Here is a 23,263-nt window from a genome sequence, read left to right as displayed (position 1 = left end):
AAATACACACACATATATCACATGCACTATGTAACCCCAAGGGACTGTAAGGTCCTTCCAGCAGGCCTATATGATTTTTACTATTGAATTTTTTTCAGCAACAGAGAGAGAGAGAGAGAGAGAGAGAGAGAGTTCTTTATTTATTAGATTTGCGTTTTTTAATCTTCTTAGAGATTCTTCTTGAGCATATCGGTGGGAAAAAAATTGCATAAATTAGAGTGATGGCGTCCCAAAAAATGTCAAATTATTTTTCGTCTTTGTTTCAAAAAATTAGAACATCTGAAAATTTACTTCATAAAATTAGAACATCTCACTTAAAACGGATTGCTACATGGTGTTATGCTTAAATTACATCTCGGGCTCACTCAAGTGATGTGATGAAACAATATACATATATATATATACATTATCATGTATATATATTATTTGTAATTGCATTTTTAATTGGGTTGCTGTATTTTTGAAATATATGGCATCCATATTTGTCACGGGTTTCTTCTTTTTCACTCTTTTTCTTCACATCTTTTCATCAGCCACCTCGTTGGGCATTTTGCGTGTTGTGGCGTTGTTTCTTGTACTTGTACTTGTACTTGAGTAGGGCTAGGATGTCTTTGACTGCATATTTCGTTATTTTTACGCGATAGAGCATTGTTTCATGATTTTCAGCAATTTTAAGGCATTGTTTCACGACTTTCAGAATTTAAGCCATATCTACATATCTTAGAGCATTATTTCGCATATTTCAGCAGAAAAATAAAGAGGGAACCCCCCCCCCACCCCCACTAATGCTCGCTCTTCACTAGCTTCATTTCCCACAATTGGCAATTTTTCGACGATATCAGCAATAATGAACAATTTTAAGGATAGATTTTAACATCGTTTTTTGGTGATTTTTCGGTGATCTGAGCATTAATTGACAATTTCATTTGTGTGCTTTTGGTGTCATTTTGGACAATGATTGGCGATTTCCCGCCATTTCCTCGAGTAAATATGGTCAGCTTATTTATATAGACATGTTTTTAGGTTCTTATGGGATATTTTAAGTTATTTTAGGGCATAAATGCATTTTTTATGCAACCCATTCTGTCATCATATCACAGGTCACAAAAATTCTAGCCCTAATGATAAGTATTCCTTTTTATAACTTTAGAACCGTGGTGGAATATTCTTGGTATTACCGACACTACCAGTAAGATTCCAACTCCACCTCCTACTAACGGCACCAAAGAAAAGAAGGAGCTAAGACGTAAGAAAGATTAAAATTTATATAGAAGCCTTAATTATATACTTTTTGTTTTTCTATCATTTTACAACATCAAAAACTTGACATGACGATGTTGCAGAGTGCATGTATCTCGAAATATATGGATAGGAAGTTTGGCTTAATATGTAGAATAGTTACAAGACTTGTCGACTAACGAACACGTTCCATTCTGAACACTTGAATGTGCCATATATATATTATATGACTTATTACATAACCCATTCGTAGGTTAATGCGATAATTTCAGACGTTCCTCCTCCCCATTTTTTTTATAATGGTAGGATAGGATAATACGTGATATGATGTAAATCATGTATTTATTCCTGCCACATGCAATCGAACTTGGTTAACTCGAAATCCAAAGTTATTAGGGGGGGGGGAAAGTTCGAATTATCTAAAATCCAAATTATCCAATTAATTTATCATACATCTGCGAAATGACTACAAATTGCAACTTAATCATCAACATTCGCATAGGATAACAATTATCAATTATTAGAGCTTTAGCATCGCTTAAAAAACTATTTCCTAAATTTTAATAATTTATAACTATAATGTAATTGATCGTAGCTGCAACATTATTCCACTATTCTGGAATGAGCATCGATGCAGAATTTATTGACCATGTTCAAATCCTGATTTACGTAAATAGATCATTATCATCCGTTATCAAACTGTTTCATAAATTTTTCTTATCATTCTTATACTATCAGGGGAATATACTCTCACTGACGTATTACAAACTGAACTTTCCGATACAATCCGTACTAATGACGACAAAAAGATTCGGATTTTGAATGTTACACTTTGATCTATAGGTTGCAAAGCACAATCGATATTACGTGATACGCAGTCCCGCGGCACAATATGGGCATTAAAATGGGCATTAAATTACCAATGTATGTATGTATATGTGTATATACATACATGTGTATGTGTGTGCATATATATATATACTTATGTGTGGGCGTATATTTTTCTATTCATGTATGTGTATAATTTTTTTTTTTTTTCATTGCATTGATACCATATGGCATTCACTGGTGCAATATTGCGCTTCGAATTGCATTCATATATTGTTATTGTACATACTGATCTGATTTTTCCTTTCTTTTGTATTTCGCTGTATTGCAATTTTGAGTTTCTTGCACAGTATATGTTTGTTGATGTTACTTACGTTTGTAAGCCTCGTGGCATACTCTGTGGAACACGGGGAGTTGTTTCTGAAGGATCCAAAAAAAAAAAAAATTACCAATGAGAGAGAAGGCAAAACAGAATTTTCCAGTTTCTATTAATCTTTAAAAATCCATTTTTCAACAACTGGATTTGGTCAGTTTAGCATTTTATTTATTTTTTGATGCAAAGTCTGACTTCATGTAGAATTTTTTCCAAACTAAATTTTCAAATACAAAAATCACTATTTCGATAACTTCGAATCATCCCAGAAAGTATTGAAAAAGTTCGAATTAAACAAGAAATTTTAACAATAAAGTAGATAGATGACTCATTGAAGTCAGACTTTGCATCAAAAAATAAATAAAATGCTAAACTGACTAAATCCAGTTGTTGAACAACAAATTTTTAAAGATTAATAGATAGATGACTCATTGGGGACCACGTAAAAGTTCGAATTTTGGAAAATTCGAGTTAACCAAGTGCTAATGTATTTTGTAATTTTGAAACTGCCTTCACGTAATTTAAAATAAGCAGCCTTTCAGGAAATTTATAGGAAATAAACAACGGAAAATAAAAAATATGTACAAGAAGCATAATTTATTGCCAACTAGCTATAATAACCTGCGCTGCCCGGGTTTTTTCAATTGCCGAGGGCCGTATTCACCGACATGGTTTAAACCTGTAGTTACAATTTTTGGATAAGAGATCAACATAGATTGGTTAGAAACCTGAATTTAACCAATCCGTGTAGATCTCTTATCAAAAAAAGTGCCATGTCGGTGAATACCGCCCAGAGAGGATTGAAAAAGTGACAAACCATTATAAAATAATAAACTCTATTACTGGCAGCATTGAAGAAGTGACATACCATTGTAAGGGCACATGAATGTCTGAAACGCATTGCTAGTGAACCACGGTAATCAGAGTAAACATTCTAAAAGTCATTTTCCGGCTCAAGGAACCATTGTTGCCCGACAGTTATTTATTTCGTCCAGCTCTGACAAACTTTTAAAGTAGCCTATACCCGTTTAGTATTCATGCAAAATTTGGTGACGATTGATCTAAAATTGTAGATTTGTATACAGAACATCAATTTTATATGCGTAAATATACAGGGCGATTTCTTCTCATTCCCTTGACGCATTTTACTGGAGAACCGTTGATCCTAGAGGCATACTTCGTATTGTAAAAAGTATCCAATTAACGTGTAGACCTCAGATATACACGTCACCCATGTTGCAATGGATATATATACAGTCAAATCCCGTTTTGACGAATATCGTTATGGTGAAACTCTCGTTTTAACGAACACTTTTCTCATCCCCTCAGATAAGTTTATACAGGAACAATGTAAAAACCTGGAATTCCTTTGTAATGAAATTTCATTATAACGAAGTGATTTCTCCTGTCTATAGGAGTTCGTTATAACGAGATTCGACTGTAGTTATTAGAAGATAATTATATTTTTTATTTGGTCACCCTGTCCTAAAAACGGGACTATTTAAATTTTGTTCTGTCCCTCCTCGGGCTAACAGCAACAAATCCACGTTTCTAAGCTTAATATTCGCTGAGGTGTCTAAATTTAAAAAAAAAAAAATCACTGAAACGAAGGGAGAGAGAACCGCACAATCAGCTTATCTGTTAGTTTACGCAGTTATTTTTCTCCATTTTCTCCGGTTTTTGTGTCCAAATATAATATCTCAGTGAATAGTGCACTTAGAAACGTGGAATTCTTTTTGTTGACTCCAGGGAAGACAGGGCAACATCTTTCTAATTAGGTATTTGAGCACAGGGTGTCCGTAAAAAAAGTTAATATTCTTATTTCAATAACTAAACACAACTCCTTGCAATACGAACAGCGTACCAGGGGCCACGTTATTTGGATATTTTTTCTTGTTATTATGGATTGGAAGTATTCCTCTAGGATCAATGATTCGCCATTAACTTACGACCCAGGGACTTAAGTGTTCACTTCGTATACTCAATACATACACTTCCTATTTATTTTTTCAAATAATTGTATACATATAATTCTGAAATCGCTGTTGCTATGTCATAAATTGCATACTCACGTTCCAAATACAGCCACTACATAAATTCGATGAAATATGCTACAAAGCGATGATTTCTCTCTCAAGCGACTAATTTTTTTTTTATTACCATAGTTATTCTATCCTGATAAAATGCTAATAAATCTAATCCTAACCGACATTTGTATCACAACTTCATCTTATCAGGTTAATTCGAAATATTTTTGCCAAATATCGCTTGATTTAAACTAAAGTTACCACCACTGTAATGTTTTTGTTTTCTAACTTTTGACAATTTTGATTCGGGAAATGCGTGTAATGTTCAGAAGATTTAGGCCACAATAGGCAATGCCTGGTTCCAGATCGGATTGCGAATTTCTTTGATGCTGAAAGGAAATATTTCTTTAGAAAACAAATTTGATATGACAATATAAATCTATAATATTCACAGTCATTCCATAATGTACGCATGTAATGTCACTATTACTGTATTTTTAGGACCTTGGTGGAATATTTTTGGTACTAGAAGACCACGCAAACGTGTCGATATCAAGACTCACAAGATGAGTAAGTATAAAAATTGCATTTTTTCCCCCACAGAAATGTATCGAGTGTAAACAATTAAAATGCAAGTTGGAAAATTTAAAAGAAAGTCAAGTAAATGGTATACTTTGGGAAGAGGGAAGGAAACATTTAAAATAACTTTACGTATCATCATATTTGAATGACAACATTTTAGCAATAAGCATATTTTCTTGAATACAGTAATGTGGTATCAAAAAAATTGTTAAATTTCTCCTCTCAGAGATTTCTTAACAATTTTAGTTTTATCTTTGAATTTTCATCCAGAATATTATAATCATTAGAGTCCGGATTATATGCAACAGAAAAGTAGCCAAATATGCTTCGTAAATATGCAAATATGCACTTATAAATACCAAAATATGCATTAAAACTCCAAAACATGCAGTAAAAAATCCTGAAATAGTTAAAAATTCCGAAATATGTACAAAAAAAATGAGAAAATGTGTAGGCCTATTAAAAAAATTATGTGAAAAAAAAAGTAGATATGGTTTTTAAAATGCATATCTTCTATTTCCTAGTGCATATTCATTTGCAAAAAAATTTTCTCCACGTATGCATACGTTACGGTAAATGTGGTAAATAGGTTATTATACATACTCTCCAACAATTAAAATGTATGTTTGTGATGAATTTATCTCTTCTACTACAGAAAATGCAGAATACCCAAGCGCCGTTGATAAATTTGATAAATACTTGAAATTTATCGCATTTATCTATAACTATTAATAATAATTAGTAATCGGAGTATTTGATAAATATGAAGAAAAAAAACAATCCAAATGAGTATTCGTGACGAATGTAGACCCCCGATATAATTAAAGGTAACAAATTTCACGATTGTTCCCCGTTATAATGATAAAATGCATGTATGAATTATTACGTACAGTATATCATATAGTACGATTTAACATTTTTAACAAAAACACGACGCTTGGGTATTATGCATAATCATGAGCAAAAGTGATTAATTCAGGGAAATTTATCAAATTTACCAACGAGACGCTTGGATGCTATGCATAATGATTGGTGATAGTCATAAATTTAGGGAAACTTATCAAACTTACCAAAATTCTTGACGATCATGAATATTAACTGGTTATTATAACCAGTGTTATTTGCATGTAACCCGGGCTCTAATAATCATCCCTTTTCCCTCCAGGATATTGGTGGGATGTATTAGGCCTTTTTGATCGTCCTTCGTCATCCAGAAACGCGGCAAGAAAAGAAAATGTCAAAAGGAGCGGTACGTAAATATTTGCATAATATTTTCTTGAACTAAAGTATTACATTGATTGATTTTAGAAAGAGCTGTACTTTGAGAATAGATATGGGATTCATAATGATTTCAATCAATTTATTTTTCTTTTTTTTGGAATCTCTCATGTCATAATAGCTCAATGCGGTATTTATTCTATTTTTTTAAATATGAATTGAGGATTTTATTTTCAAAAGGGAACATTTTTCCAATTTTAAAGAGGAAATAGATATTTTCTGGATTATATTCTCAGGTGAACTCGAAAACAAAAGTCATCTCATCTCCGACTCAAACCACCACCTCCTAGAGATAGAAGGCCTCCGCAGTCTGCTTGTGACGTCAGTAAGTAGTCCATTTTCCCTCAGGATATTCAGGGGGAAAAAAATTCCCTGCTCGTGCCAGTATCATCGTTATGCGGAAAAGAAATGATCGGACTCAGAATTGGCGATTTCTACGGCCCACATCCATTCACTTGGCGGTATTTGTGAGCCAATCAGGAAGTTTCTACGCCAAAATAAGAAGAAACGAAATAGGATGCTGTGTTTCAAAATGTGGCAAAGGTGACTAGGTAGTCTGAATGACGTTTATGGCAACCCGTGCGGAGGCCTCCTGTCTCTAGGAGGTGCTGCTCAAACCCAGGCAATCTTGAATACCGGAATACCGGACAAGCGCATGCTACCATCTACACCACTGAATGAATGAATGAACGCGCCAGAACTTTGCCGCTGGACTTATCCCGTTGCCGAGATCTCTTCCAGCCCAGCTTCGTGGCAGAGTCTGGAACACTTTATTTTGTGTCAGCATCTACACCACTGGAGACACGACCCTGCCTTCCTTATTTCACGCGCTGTGGCGTGAGGCGCTGCTGTAGATACAGTAGTAGCCTCTTTTAACTTTAGGAAATATCCCCAACCCTCAGGTGAGACGGTAGAGATAGATAGACTACTTCTTTTCCTCAGCCCAACATATCAAGGAAACCGATATTTTAAAAGCTACTAATGCCTGTAGTTCACGCTGCCCTTCACCAATGTTTCTACTTCGCCTCACGACACAGTGCGTGAAATAAGGAAGGCAGGGTTCTGCTATAGATAGCAGCGTGCTTGTCCGATATGCAAGAGGACCTGGTACCGATTCCCCGCGGAAACAAAATTACTTCACTTTCTGAGTTAACCTTAGATAATATCTTGGGCTGAGAAAAGAGAGGTCTCTTTCATTTCTCCTCTTTTGCTAAATTTACAGTGGAAATAAAACACGCACTTCTCCGGAATGCATTTGCTTTACAAAAGTAGAAAATATCCCAACTGGCAGCATGTAGAAATGTTAGGAAAATAATTAAATATTATGTTACTTTATCACCATTCAACACAGTTATCCACATTTTGAATTTTGGAAATGTTCCGTTTTGAAAGAGATTTTTATATTAGCTTTTGATGGAAATTTGAGCTGGTCAGGTCTGAAATATTGCAAATTTTCTGACGTCACCTGTTTATTCCAAAAGGCTTTAACTAGCCCAGAAGGGTACCTTTACTGCACATCATCATTAACATAAGAAACACGATCGCCTTACAGTGGAACCTCCCATAACGGACTCTCTCACTAGGCTTACACCTCCACTGACGGACATGATTTTTCAATCAATCGACGGGACTCAATGTATATCTCACTATCCATTAAACGATTAAAGGATGATCCTCGTTAGTGGACAAAATTTACGTTAAGCCTCGTTAGCGGTCCCATGGGTGTCCGTTATCGAGAGATGAAAAATACCGAAGTGTATGAAAATGGTGGATAGTTCCCCTTTTGATAGAAACGACTAAAATTGCAATATAGAAATGTCCTCGCCACTTGTTAATACAACAGATTCACTGAAATACTAGTTACTTGTGGAGATGAAGATTACAAGGAAGAAAATTCATCGCTGCCCCAAAATTAAATTAATCTGCCCAAATCAAAATTATTCTTTGATTATTTATATAAGGACTATTACGATTACGGACTGATATTATTGTTATTTTCACATAAATTAATAAATTTCCGGATACACCCATCCCCCGGGAAAGCTTCGATATCTCTCTGAGATGGGAAGCGGGGTGTGTCCGGTCCTTCAATGGTCAATCACTGCCCCACGGGGACTCGAATCCCGGTCTCTCGCTTGCCGGACGAGTGCTCTACCATCTAAGCTATGGAAGCAGATAGAATATTTCAACCTTGGAGCGTATATATATATGTTGAAAGGCTCCGTTCATGGACGGCGGCAGCAATCAACTAATAGCTCGTGAATGACATAAGCCACCAGATGGCTACATGCATATAGAAATATCCTCTCAACTTGTTAATACAATATTCATTGAAAGACTGGTTATTTGTGGAGATGACGATTACAAGGAACTTGTATTAACAAGTGGAGAGGACATTGCTATATGCATGGCATAGGCCATCTGGTTGGCCTATGTCATTCACGAGCTTTTAGTTGATTGCTGCCGCCGTCCATGTACGGAGCCTTTCAACATATATATATATATATATATATATACGCTCCAAGGTTGAAAAATTCTATCTGCTTCCATAGCTTATAGATGGTACAGCACTCGTCCGGGGTTCGAGTCCCTGTGGGGGCAGTGATGAATTTTCTTCCTTGTAAGCTTCATCTCTCCACAAATAACCAGTCTTTCAATGAATCTTGTATTAACATTACAATTTCTACAAAAAATGTTCCCGTTGGAATATTCCGAGCTGCATAATCTGACAGAGTTTATTCCAAAGATTCACATAAACAGTTAAGAAGTGTATTAGGGCAAAAAAAATGGAAATGTTCTCTTTCGTGAAAATAAGCTCCTCAATTAAACATGATAATAAAAACCGCGAAATTAATTTTGTATTCAACCACACGTTCGAAAATATTCGAATTTTGCTGTTTTGTAGTGATTGCTAAGTATTTTGTGATATAGCTTCGAAAAATGTTTGAGAAATGCCTAATAATTTTTATATGATCGTTTTTGCAGCACCGATTTGGGACGTTCTCGGCCTTTTTGGTGATCGTCGACAGAAGAAAGATAAGAAACCCGATAGAAGTACGTTGCACTGATTCAATTTAAATCTTTGAACTTGACACACACTGTATTTATCCCTTATTACGCGTAGAAAAAAAAATACGGTGTTAAAAATTCAAAGTAGTCCTACAAATTGGGAATATATTGCAATTATAATTACTGAATTCCTCCCGAATGCTCGTTTGTTTTAATGTTTATTTCACGCATTTCTAGTTTCAAAGGCAGATGGCAGAAGTTGATGCACTTTGATAGAGAACGTACATCTAAAAAAAAGCTGAATAAACAGTGTTTTACATCATAAGTAGGGTTACTAGATTCAGAAACCGGGGTAGGAGGACGCTTGCGAGCGAGCACCTATAGGGAGGTCATTTTCTTCAATTTCGACAACAGATGGCACCACTATACAAACAAAAAGAAATTGTTACCGTAGTAGTTTTTCGAACCCAATACAGAACCACTAAAAAAGCAAAAGAAAAAAGGGGAACAGTTGTCGATCCTTCTCGACAACTTGTAATGAAATTTTCACACAGTGTGGGCGGCTTTATTACTTTGCCTGAAGCAACGCGAGAGGTTTTCATTCTCTACCCTCAGAAGGTTTTTATTCTTTTGGGAGTGTGTATTGCTTTTTTTCCCACTTCAGTATACGGCATTAGTTGTTGGTGAGCAAACAGTATTATTCTTAAAATGGATGTGGTTTCATTATTCCAGAGCTGTTTTTCGTGTTAACCTAGTCTTTTCGTATTAGCCTAGAGAAAGCGTGTTGTATGTAGCATCTGCCCTGCTTGAAGGGAACTTGGAAATCACTCTGACGGTGATTGGTCAAAGCGTATAAAAAAATATGCGGAGAAACAAACAAAACTGCGACATGTTTCAGAATGGGAAATTTTCCCAGAAATAAAAAGAATACAGTCGAAACCAGTTTTAACGAATACCGTTATAGCGAAAATCTCGTTTTAACGAACACTTTTCGAATCCCCCAGATAAGTTTGCACAAGAACAATGCAAAAACCTGGAATTCCTTTATAACGAAATTTCGTTTTAACGAAGTGATTCCTCCGGTCTCTTGGAATTTGTTATAACGGGATTCGACTGTAATAGAGGAAACCTGAAAAGGAGGGCAAAAAGGCGATATTTTATAAAACGTAGGAGTACGCTTGAAATGACATCGAAAAGGGAGGACGGACGGACATGTTCTCCTGAAGGAGGATGTCTGATAACGCGATGCATAACTGTTTTGCAGGATCAGTGTGGAAATGCAGTGTGTGCGTTTTTCGAATTTGAAATGATTTGTACTGTTTTCACCTTTCAGGACCGTGGTGGGATATCCTCGGATTATTCGATGGCACAACCAAGACTCGTCCTGAAGATGTCAAGTCAAGATTAAAAAAACAGTGGAAAAGTAATTATAAAGTAGATACGAAAATCACTTTCAACCATGTTAATTAACACGTTAAATGCGTGTTATATGCAGTGCGTGGCTTTAACTGTTTGTTGAACGACATTATTTCTCTCTCCGTCAATAGGACCATGGTGGGATGTTCTAGGTCTTTTCGATAGGGATCCTTTCTTGGAACCCGGCCCGGTGAATATCACTGCAAGTATGAAGAAGAAAACAAGTAGTAAGTATAGCATTGGTATTTAAATACACGTTATTGGAAATTTGTGGATTTCACAGTTTTTAATATGGGTTTATTTTTTCATAGGGCCATGGTGGGACATTTTAGGTCTGTTTGAGCCCGAGGCTCCAGGTTTGAAGAAACAGATAAGTAAGTGATTTCTGACATAGATTTATATGTACATGTTACTGCCAAAGCCCGAAATTGGAAAGTTCGTGAATTGACTTTGATGATTTTTGTCACGCCACGGTCATTTTCTGCATGCACACGATGGCTAATTATACCGGGACCTACAATTTATTGCTGTTTCCGAACGGTATATTTTTTATATTCACCAAGAGGTTGATTCACAGACCCATTGATGTGGGACTCCCTGCGGTAGCAATCTTTTTCTGCGGTCATGTCGCTGTTTCCATTGTACCACCCCTGTGTCAGGAAAGTTTCTGACAAGGAAGAACCCCGGGTATGGAACGCGCGACACATCTAATTATCCTTTGGTACTTTAGACGTGTAAATTATCAACCTGGGCTATCGCCCCCCCCCCCCCCCCCCCGTTGGACATTACCGTTCTAAATAGACCAACCAATGTCCGAATTTCGGACTTAGACCAAAGAGTTCGTGAACTGGCCGGAGATCCCTGGCCCAAATCCGATAACAAAATAAATGACTCCGGGGTCATCGTCAAGTTGGTGTATATTGTTGTCAAATTGGTGGTCACGTTAGCTAAAGCAAACCCATTTTAATCCCAGTCAGGATGCGATAATCTTCTTTTTTTTCAAAATTTGGCAGAAATGCTATAAGGCCAGGATTACACCATAAAAGTTTGATAAAATATATTTTAAAAAATTTCAAAAACAACCAATTGATGATACATTTATTGGTTTAATTTTTCAAGTTTTATAAAATATATTTTATCAAACATGTATAGTGTCATCCTATATTATTATTGTTATAAATCTTACTCCTAAATTTCTCTTTATTTTTTCTTCTGTCACATGGAGCTAATCTAATACAGCTACTATATACAGGGTGTTCTGTTAATGTATCGACAAACTTATAGGGTTGTTAATAGGCATCAAGAAGAACAACAATTGCAATGGAACATGGTGTCGCCACGTTAAGAGGGTGAAAATCTCGAAAAACGAATACAGGCTCTGAATCCAGAGGACACGAAAGTTGGGTGTCAGTTGATCGCTTAATGCATTCGTGGGTTCAGTCACCATATCTGACGTAAGCAGCATCCGAAACTCATGTGCTGGGATAGGATCACGCGGTGCGGACGACGTAAATTAGCGCTATTGCGGTAGTAAGCAAGTGTAGCAGTTACTTGTCTGTTTTGGTATCTTTGAGCGCGTCCGGGAATCATTTTTACGACGTTGTAGACTGTGTAATGACGTCAGTGCCCGCCGCTTCCAACAACTCTTGTAATAATTAATCAAATAAATCTTTTTGCAGTTATTATTGCACTTTTTGTCGTTCCAGCGTGGCGTCGAAACCTGGGTGCGTTTTTCGTGATTTTCACCCTATCAACGAGTTTGCGACACCGTGTTCCATTGCAATTTTTGTTCCTTCTTATGCCTACTAACAACCCTATGAGTTTGTCGGTCCATTAACCCTGTATAGTATCACATGTTGGCGAGGAAAAAAATGAATTTGGCGCATACCGGATCGTCTTAATCAGCACATCGAACTTTGGACAGAGATCTCCAGCCACTTATCGAAAGTCGCACTTCAGGCTTTGGCTGTAACATATACAGTCAAATCCCGATGTAATACCACCATTTGCCTTGCGGATTTCTGGGCGCTATAACGAGTTTATATTATATCGAATCAAAAATTAACGTTTGTAGTCCTATACATAGAAGATTTGTTGCCTGAAAAAATTTTGGGAGTTAAGCAGGGTTGGTATTAAATTGGGGGGGGGGGGGGGGGTGTTACAACGGAATTGGAATATATATTAATATTGCCCCCCCCCCCTCATGCCAGAAGCATGTATGATCAAATTTCCAAAACGTTGGCAAATTTCCAAAAGTTTCAAAAAATGAAGTTTGAATGGCATACTACCTACATACTTGAATGTTCTTTACCCATGTTGCTCTATGAGTTGTCATTTCCTTAAAATGCTTTGTAACATGTGTTTCAATAGGGGATAAATAATCGTGTTTCTAGCAAAACTTTGGGGGCATAATAAAGGGTCCAACCAGCTGATAAACCCAAAAAGTGAAAACTTGCTCATTCATGCTTCTGGCATGAGGAGGAACGATATAATACATACCGTGGGCAACATACGCAGTATTTCTGCCATTCGCGGGCCAGAAACTTATATACATAGGATGACCATACGACCTGTATTTTACGTGATATTCCTTATAATTTCGGCCGACCCAATTTCTTTATAAAGTGCTCCGTATTTTCCCTTGTTTTCAAAGAGGTTTATTTGTATTTTTGAAATCAAAACGTTGAATACTTTATTTTAGTGAATATTATTTTTACGCATTACGCAATTGCAGTAGTCCTCTATTCCTAGCAATTAGCAATTTTAGCGATACTTGGTAGCTGTAATTGCCTTCGACAGGTTTTTTTTTTCTTTCTTTTTGGCTGTGATTGCGACTTTACTTGTCTTTGACAACTTTATTTGACAATTTTACTTGCTCTCGACAACATCTTTGGCTGTGAATGACAACTCTATTTGCTTTTGATAATTTTTTCACTGTAATTGGCAACTTTACTAGACTTTGCAATTTTTTTGTCTGCAATCGGTGACATCTCTTGCCTTTGACAATTTTTTGGCTACAATTGGCACCTTCACACCTTGTTGATATCCCGCATGGATTTCGTACTTTTTTGAATAAAAATGTAAGTATTTATCGCGTTGTGTGTTTTGTAAAAAAATTAGTTTTCTACTAAACATCTTTCGTGAGCCGGATGGTGGTTCAAATTTGGGACAGAGGTTAAGTAACCTTTATATAATACAACAATATTTATCATTTCATGAACACTTCATGTACACATAAAACCTTACATTATGCACATAAAACCTTACATTATGCACATAAAACCTTACATTATGCACATAAAACCTTACATTATGCACATAAAACCATATCATATACTACATGGTATGAACGCTAGTTTATTCTCACTTATTGCAGGACCGTGGTGGGATATTTTAGGACTTTTCAGTGTTGACGATAAGGGACGCAAACGGCCTAAGAAAACACTAGAAGATTTACCTTTGAAAGAATTAAGTGAGTTTTTTTAGTTTTTTGAAAGTTTTTTTATATTTTCAAATAGTGTCACAGAATTTGAAAATTTTGCATATTATTGTCATTCTAGATGAAAATATTACATCGCATCGTGTATGGTTTTTATTTTGTAACAGGGCCATGGTGGGACATCTTAGGTCTTTTCGATGATATTCACGACGTTAGAAAACCAGGCAGAACCAATGCTACTGATATCTTCAAACTGAAGAGGAGACGTACGTGAAAAATTTTATCCATTGACGAATATATGAATTTAAACGCATTTCCATATAGTAGCACGTAACAAAATACATAAGAAAGGTTGATAACAAGACAAAAATGCACACAAAAAATGAGCATGTTTATACACCCACTTTGTGACCTTCAAGGGACTTTTCGTTATTTCAGAACACTGAATTAATTTTTCAATCAAGTGATTCAGCGATTGAACTTTTCTCCTTAGCGCACTCGCAGTGCAATACGACTTACCTTCCCGCACCATCTCGGAGAATGCGTTTTTTACCTGTTAGAAAACTCGTTTTTCTTTAATTTCAGTAATTATCCATTAAATAGTTTCAATGAATTATTTTACTTCCTATTTTTTATGCCCTTTTCAGCTGTGGCTAATATTTAATTGAACTCTATTTTTTGGAAAATTAATTCAAAAACGAAACTAAAACAAAAGTTACTATTTTAAACACTTTTTGAAATTTGGGAAAAATATTCATTGAATAAAGATTCAATTTTCAATTTCAATTTTTTCAATTTCAATTTATATTTTTATTATTCATTGAGTTCTTCACTTATTGATTCCAGCCGCAACAACTGCACATTAATGTTTCTTTGCACTTGATTGAGTTTTTTGACGTTTTTCCTTCACGACAGTATCAAATCTAAGAGCAACATGCTAATAACATGACATACTAATGGAAACAAACCACGAAATAGTTTAGACAAATAATGACACTTTTTTCTCAACGATAATGGAAAACAAGTACGATTCGCTTAATCAAAAAAGAAACTTTTACAACGCATATTTAGAGTGACATACTTCTGCAAGTGACAGCCAAAAGATGAGGTGCTATGATATTTTCACTGCTTGATGTTTATTATAATAACATATTTCGAACCATTTCAATATATTGCCACCTATGTCAGCTGAGTAAAGTTGTAAAGTCTCTTAGTTTGGATACGTCGCTCAACGTAATCAAAAGCTCTTTCTAGCTCTTTTTAAATCCAAAAATACGGTTATTGGATATTTGTTTAGGTTGTATCCATTATTTAATCTATTGCATAAATCTATTATACATATTTATGTATATGTTTTTTTTCTTCTTTTGGAATCCATATTCATTAAGTTCAAAATTTTCTTGGTGATTTTAAAAAAATTGAGCAGTTGTTCCGTCATGCATGTTTATATAATTTTTAAAAAACAGGTAGAATAGAAATCTGTCTGTAGTTTATTAAATCGGTTGCTTCTCATTTTTACAGATATGGTGTACCAGAGAATATTCGAGTTCAGAATAAAATAATGCGTTCGATATTGATGAATTTATGAGATTTTTTTTACTATATCTAAATGATACGTCGAAAAAAAATATAATAATTTTAGGTGTAGTTTTATGATAATCCACTTGATAAGTTTTTTTTTCTCCAACAATTTGTTTTATTAATTTTACAGAGCTCTGGTGGGATATTTTGAGCCTTTTCGAAGAGCCTGAGGATAAGAAAAATCCTAAAAAATCCTTAACGGTCAAGAAGAAAAGTACGTGATGGAGTTTCTGTTCATTTCTTTTTCTTAGCTTTTATCAAGTGCCCATTTATACACAGTACAGTGTTCCAATTTTGTCTTAAAATTATTTGTAGAAATATGGTGGGACATATTGAATCTTTTCGGTGAAGATGACCTCAAGCCTGGATCCGCAAATTTCACTGCAGTTTTGAAGGAGAAGGAGGAAAGTATGTTGTGACATTTTTACGCTCGTTTAATCATCTAAAGCTTTAATGGCTATTTCATAAGTCGAAATAACTAAATACTGTGCGTTTTGTAACCGGTGTCAATTTGCATAACTGTTATAATCACATTTAGACAATAACAAAACTATTTTGATTATTTGTTTCCTAGGACTTTATCTTGGGATTTTGGCTCTTTTCTACGGTGACGATGATCGTACTGGAAATGTCAACAACACCTTAAAAATAAATCAGAAAAGTATGAGTACACATACACAATTTTCTGATAAAATTATTAAAATGTTAGCGATGATTTTTAATAAAAATTATTTTATCTATGTTTCAGATCTATAACTGTGTGTTTTCTTTTTCAGAGCTCTGGTGGAACATCTTCAGTCTCTTCGATAAGGATGATGATGATGATAAGAAGAGCAAGAAACCAAGTACCCGGGATTCTGATATTCTGACAAGTAAGTTTGAACCAAGATATATTGTAGACCAATTAAAAGGGAAAAAACTATAATGAATGTACTCGGAAATATAATTATGTATATCTCTGATGCTATGTATATTTTTCATGTCATATTTATTTCTATCACTTTCCAGGATTATGGATGGATATATCAACCCTGTTTACTGACGATGATAAGCCCGACTCTAAGACTCCTGGGAAGAATAAAAAGCCTAAAAAAGACAGTAAGTGGCGCATTAGAATTCAAAAGTGTCTTCTATGGTATACAAAAAGTTATGAATGCCACATCTGGAACCTGAGGCAGCCACAGAGTTTCTATCGCCTCGTTAGGGATGGGGAGTCAAAATGTCACCGCCAAGTGCTGCCGTCAACGAAAGTAATGGAAGCGTTCCAAATTTCGGTTCATAGAGAAGGAAGTAAAATTTTACGGGTGTTTATCATCCTATGTACACACACGGGTATGTGTGTATCACCCAATCCAGCATTACTTAGGAGTTGGCCCGTCGGTATTTCGCTTGGTTTGACCACACCAAGATAGACTAAAAGTACTGTATGAGAGGTAGAACGTCCGTTGTGGATTAATATTTTTAGAATAGTAAATTGATCAATATACATCTGTGAAAATTCAATGACTCAGGTGATTTGGAAAGAATATAGCTACCACGAAATCACAGTAAAAGCAGAGTGTCATCCAGTAGACGGAACCTTTATATGTCAAACCTTTCTTTGGTGGCATATTCACTACAGTTTAGCTTTTGGTACGTTAAGTTCTTAAAAATACGAAACATACACAGCACCAACCATAAGCAAATCCTGTGAGAGCATATTAGCAACTTTTACATTCATAGGGGGTAAAGAGAAAATTATATTCGCATGATTGGTCATATTATGTTACGTAGATAACATATTTCCTCACAGCCGGTGTTCTTGGCGAAGTTTACGGCGAAGGTGGAATAGCGATATTTCTTTTTAATGCATATGTTTACTTTTATTTTCTCGCGTGCTTGCCATCGAGCTTATATTGCTGGAAGGGAGTATGACGTCCGCGGTGATTGTCTTGGCAGTGCTGCGAACGGTGGCGGCAGCATCATTTGTCGGAATATCACGTGACTCGGTGAATGTGGGCGCAATCCCCGCTATTTTCTTATAACATTCGTAATATTTAAAAGGGCCATTAGGGTTCAAATAAGAAATTGAACAATATATACAGTGATACAAGCTTGTTTTTTGATTTTATAAGGAAATACCCCCCTCCCCAATATATACATAAATTGCATATAAAATTCCTGGAAAATTTGTTAGGAAGTTTCACTGTCTCTGGATTTTTTAATGTTATACAAATATGTTTTGAGACTTTTAGAAATTAAGTTAACGAAAAAACTGTAGGAAATAATTCAGAAGTCAAACATAAACTTCAATTTTTTTCCCTATTCCGTAATAATTGAATAAAATGACAAGTTCACCAGCCTGATAATTTATACTTCACTAAATTTTATGGAAGGCATTTGAATCACATTTTTACTTAGATTTTTTTGGATTAAAAAGCAAACCCCAAGTTAAGAAAAAAATTACACAAACATGCATTAATCAAAACACGCATTCCCCAGAACCAATCAATTAAAAAGCATTTTTAATTACATTTTTTTCAAATATTTTGTGCATACGAAAACAAACACCAAGGCCACAACAAGCAAAATACTTAATAAGGTGACTGGAAATAAAAAGATGCCCATAAAATATATGGGTGCCAAACACAACCAAAATACAGTAATCCAATATAAAAGCATATATCACGTACGAAAAAACGAAAAAAGCTAATAATTAATGCTATATATAAAAAGAATACACTGCCCATAAAAAAATATAATGGTTGTCTCTATCTGAGTTAAATAGTTCCGAATTTCCTCCAATCACCTTGAAAAGTTTTTCATTTACATAATTTATGCAATCGCACCTCAACTTATGTGTCCGACATCTTTCACAAAATCAGTCTGTGATAGATTTGCAGCAGAATATTTAAATCTGAATATATATATATCTGCAATTATCATCAACTTATGAAGTGATCTCAAAATTTCTCCCTAAGGATATATAAAAAAAGCCAACACAACAGTGAAATACATTTTATTAGATGATACTCACACAAACTTATTACACAAATGTTAGGGGTTAGATGCTGAAAAATATATTGTAAAAACACGATGCAAGAAAAATATAGATACAAATGCAATGCCACAACAGGCAAAATGCCCAACGAGGTGGCTGAGAAAAAGATGTCCATAACAAATATGGATGTCATATATTTCCAAAATGCAGCAACCCAATTCAAAATGCAATTACAAACAGTATATACACATTATAAAATATTATACAATGCCCATAAAGAATACTTATGGTTGTCTTATTCTAAGTATGGACAGCTTCTAGATTTACCCCAACATGTTTACCGTATTTCTTTTTAAACGTGTCAGTTGTGTTATACTTCCCCTGGGGAGAAGCTATTCCATGTATTAGCAACCCTAATATAGAAAAATTCCCTGAGACGCCACAATCTGGAATTTTCCCTCACCAATCGGTACTGGTGCCCCCTTGTTGAAGCAGTTGATTGACGATGTATTGTATGATAATCACGATCCATCCTATCCATCCCGTTGAAAATTTGGAATAATTCGATCATATATCCCGGACACCTGCGTTCATCCAATGTAAACATATTAAAAAAATGAAGTCTCTCTTCATAACGCCCTTTGTGTCAATAAGGGCACGCGTAGCTCTTCTCTGTACCTCTTCAACCAAGTGTATGTCCCTTTGTAGGTACGGTCTCTAAAACTTTACAGTATACTCTAGTCCAGGATGAACTAAGCCTCGGAAAAGCGGAAGAATGACTTTAGGAGAACGCGAAAAGACCTTTTTGAAAATGAAACCGAGCATTCTATTCGTTTTTTTGACCACCGCTGAACAATGTTCAGAAAACCTAAGCCGCTCGTCAATGAGAATTCTAAAATCATTGACCCTAGTTGCATTCGGGATAGTGGTACCATTCAACACGTAAGTGAACCGTAGGTTGTTCGAACCAAAATGAGCGACCATGCACTTTTCAATGCTAAACATCATGCTCCATTCCTTAGCCCACGCTGCAATCATATTAAAGTTCGTCTGGAGCATCTCCCTATTGGTTGACCTTGCTGATTTACTGTCTTTTAAACAGAACAAGTTTTGTGTGTTTTTACTCTGCCAATTTCATCACCACCTCTATCAGATTCTCTAGTTATGTCCACAAATAATTACATCATCTTTAGAGGTACTACTAACATTCAAAATTGTTGTTTCATCTTGGCTAATACAATTACAGAAGAGTAGTAGAAAAAGTTTTTTTTTTACTAATAAAATTAGCCGAGGCAAATTATTTTAACTCTAAATGAATTATCAGTCTTTTATATGCTGCTCCAAATCGGGAGGATGTGAGGTTATTGTTGTGCTTATCCCTGCTGCTTCTGGTTGCACTAAAAACAGTCTCCAAATGGTCTTGGCTTACCTTATAAGACAATATATACGACAAACACTTTGAATCTGTCACTAATTCTCTGTAAATATTGCGCAAACTATTGATGCATATGACCATTCCTAAAAACCAGTTTTAACATTGGTTCCAATATATATATATATATATATATATATATATATATATATATTATTGGAACCAATGCTAGACAGAAAATTATTGGATATATATATATATATATATATATAGAGAGAGAGAGAGAGAGAGAGAGAGCTCTCCAGTATTTCTCACATCAAACATCTATTAACAACAACAACAGAAAATAAATAATTGAATTGAGAAAATTCTTTGCGTGGAAATTGCTCATTCTTCGAAAACAAAGTAAAATGCTTCTTTTTTTCTGATGCAAGTAAATATATACTTTTCATGCTACTAAGTAACTTTTGCATTTTTACTGATATAATTCTTCTGCTTCAGCTCTTGCAGCATATTAGAATAGCAACTTTCTTATTGAGTCTTGTATTTTTTTTTCTGTAATGCTTCTAGCCTTTTATTCTGTAACTGTCTTTGCAATCTAATTAATCAAAATGACTGTCTTTGCAATCTGCCACATCTTTTTCATCTTGGTCGGTGAGAACGAGTTATCATCTTCGAAATCACCACTATTAGCAAGCCTACTTTTCTTGATTTTCATCGCTTTCGATACCACAGGATTTTTTTCACATTCACTGATTTTATCGCTGCAAAGATAAACAAATACCTGTATAGTTTCACAGAAATAAAAATGGCAGTTGTATTAAGAAATGCCATAAAGCCACTCCTATTCTGAAACCTCAAAAAATAGTCGATCACAATTTGTTTTTCCTAGAGAAATTTTAGTTTTAAATTTTTGATCTATTGTACTACTACTACTCAACCATACATGCACCTCGTCCATATTCCTCTCAGGGAAATTTTAACGAATTGGTTGATGTTGGAATGTGTGTGTATGTGCAGTGGATCTGACGTGAAGTTTGTTTTTGTGTAATGCTTGTTGTGTGTTGTGCTTCCATCTGCCATCAATTTTTCTATGAGTGAAGTGTAATGATTAGATAATTGTATTGTTGTAGGCCTTTCTGTGATACATTGTACTATTGAAAACATCCATTTAATTAATACATTATACAAACACACTCACTACTCTGCAGGTGGAACATGCTCGGGATAGGACCTCTTCTTTGGCGGATCTCTGGAGGTTTTCTTGGGATGCGAGTGATGAGGGAAGTTGAATATTGTTGGTATAGCAGTACGCTTTAGCCATGTTCCCCCAATTTTTTTCTGTCAAAACACTCTTCTTCAAATTGCTTGGGGCATATCATAATATGATCATTTGGGACAAGGTTTTTTCGCCTTTTAATTTCTAGTCCACAGTTTCTTGCGCTCTGGACCTTTGAGGAAGTTAGAATGATCAATTGTTTCTTATAAATAATGATTGCACTTGTCAACGATGATTACAACCACATTTATATGAGTAACTTACCTCAGTACCTAACCCCTATAGTGTGCTATAGGGGTTAGGTACAGACTAATAAAAACATAAATAGGTTTCAGTTGGTTTTAAAATTCCTTCTTTTGATTAGTTTTTATAATTTTTCCCGATTAAAAATTTAATAGTTCAACGTGCCATGTTATTTGTTACGTTGTAAGAAAAATTTTGTCAACTCATTGAAAGAACACAATTTTTTAAAGCATAAAACTTTGTTAACAAATTTACAAATATGACATATTTATTATTATACATATGCATATTTGTATTTTCTATATATATATGTGTGTGTGTATTTTTTTTTTAAGTTCTGTTTTTTATATATGAAAAACTGAAAACAAATAAGTTATGTAAACTGGAAAAAGAAAGCAAAATATATGAACAATGAAAATTTCAAAAAGAAATTAACCGAATATTCAAAAATGAAAAAGTCGTAGCTAATGTCTAAGGCTCTCATCGGGAGGGGGGGGGGGGCACAGAACGTTTCTGAGAGCATTCCTTGGCCTCCATAGCCTAAATAGATGCTCGATCCTCCGACGTTCCGCTGTAGTACCATTGAATTCAAAAATCAAAAGATAAAGCCAAAATGCCAAATGCCTACAAAGTCCAAAACTTACACCTTGGACTAACTTCCTTCTCACAACAATAACTATGGCTGTTCGCTTTAAATATAACCGCCATAGTTGGGCCTTGCGCATGGCATGCACTTGCACCTTCTGCATCTATATTTTATACATTTTTATATTGACTGCTACTTTGCTGTTATCTTCAACTTGACAAAAAACATTCGTTTTGGCTTTATCTTTTGATTTTTGAATTGAATTACAACAGAACGTCGGGGATCGGGCATCTATTTAGGCTATGGAGGCCAAGGGATGCTCTCAGAAACGTTCTGTGTTAAGCCAATGTGAGGGTGTCCGCCCCCCCCCCCCCGAGGAGAGCCCTAGACATTGGCTATGACTTTTTTCATTTCTTCGAGTAATTGATTTTTGAAATTTTCATTGTTCATATATTTTGCTTTCGCTTTCAAGTTTACATAATTAATCTGTTTTCAGTTTTTCATTTAAAAAAATGGAACTTTAACAATGTTTTTTCACTACACTGCATATTAACAACTGCCTATGGTGCTGGTATTGGTGAGTTTCCACAAAAATTAAATTTTCATCATCTACATTTTTCTATATATATATATTACTTAGGTCAACTTACAACTATATGCAGTTTACGCTTTATGTCATATACATAATGTATATGTAAATAAAATCGAAATGAATGAGAACTACACATTAAAAGCACTATTATATGACAATATCGAAATGCAATCTGTTCATAAGTTTAACAGGTTATGTCAAATAATACTCACCAACTAAAAGATATAGCAGAGTTCTTCACATTAGTTTCTGTGCAGCCATATGCACAGCAGCTCGTCGGCATTTTTTCAGAAAAAAGAAACAATAAAGTTTATTGATTTCAATGAGTATATACGTGACAAATAATAATGAACTTTTTTAAATTTTTAATTTTTAGAGGTTAATCAGTTGGGATCCTCATAAATTGCACTGCATATTCCAATGAGGAAATTGCCAGGCA

General features: G+C 35.0%; 1 protein-coding gene across 5 annotated transcripts in view; it reads left to right on the top strand.

Annotated features, from left to right (window-relative positions):
• LOC149088612 (uncharacterized) overlaps window positions 1–23,263 on the top strand; it is a 73,401-nt gene that overhangs the window by 12,970 nt on the left and 37,168 nt on the right. For all 5 annotated transcript variants that reach the window (XM_089248277.1, XM_089248274.1, XM_089248276.1 and 2 more), the window contains exons 10-23: window positions 1,151–1,246; window positions 4,969–5,037; window positions 6,215–6,298; window positions 9,313–9,381; window positions 10,670–10,759; window positions 10,884–10,979; window positions 11,064–11,126; window positions 14,129–14,224; window positions 14,359–14,457; window positions 15,903–15,986; window positions 16,088–16,180; window positions 16,347–16,433; window positions 16,549–16,644; window positions 16,781–16,870. In XM_089248277.1, coding sequence (XP_089104403.1) covers window positions 1,151–1,246; window positions 4,969–5,037; window positions 6,215–6,298; window positions 9,313–9,381; window positions 10,670–10,759; window positions 10,884–10,979; window positions 11,064–11,126; window positions 14,129–14,224; window positions 14,359–14,457; window positions 15,903–15,986; window positions 16,088–16,180; window positions 16,347–16,433; window positions 16,549–16,644; window positions 16,781–16,870 — 1,212 coding nt within the window. The remainder of the gene's footprint in view (window positions 1–1,150; window positions 1,247–4,968; window positions 5,038–6,214; window positions 6,299–9,312; window positions 9,382–10,669; window positions 10,760–10,883; window positions 10,980–11,063; window positions 11,127–14,128; window positions 14,225–14,358; window positions 14,458–15,902; window positions 15,987–16,087; window positions 16,181–16,346; window positions 16,434–16,548; window positions 16,645–16,780; window positions 16,871–23,263) is intronic.

This window comes from Pholcus phalangioides, unplaced genomic scaffold, assembly GCF_987345545.1.
Source record: "Pholcus phalangioides strain wild (caught in Gottingen) unplaced genomic scaffold, Ppha-v1.0 ptg000003l_1, whole genome shotgun sequence".
Lineage (NCBI taxonomy): Eukaryota > Metazoa > Arthropoda > Arachnida > Araneae > Pholcidae > Pholcus > Pholcus phalangioides.
The sequence above is the reverse complement of the archived record's forward strand: the minus strand, read 5'-3'. Positions and strand labels throughout refer to the sequence as shown.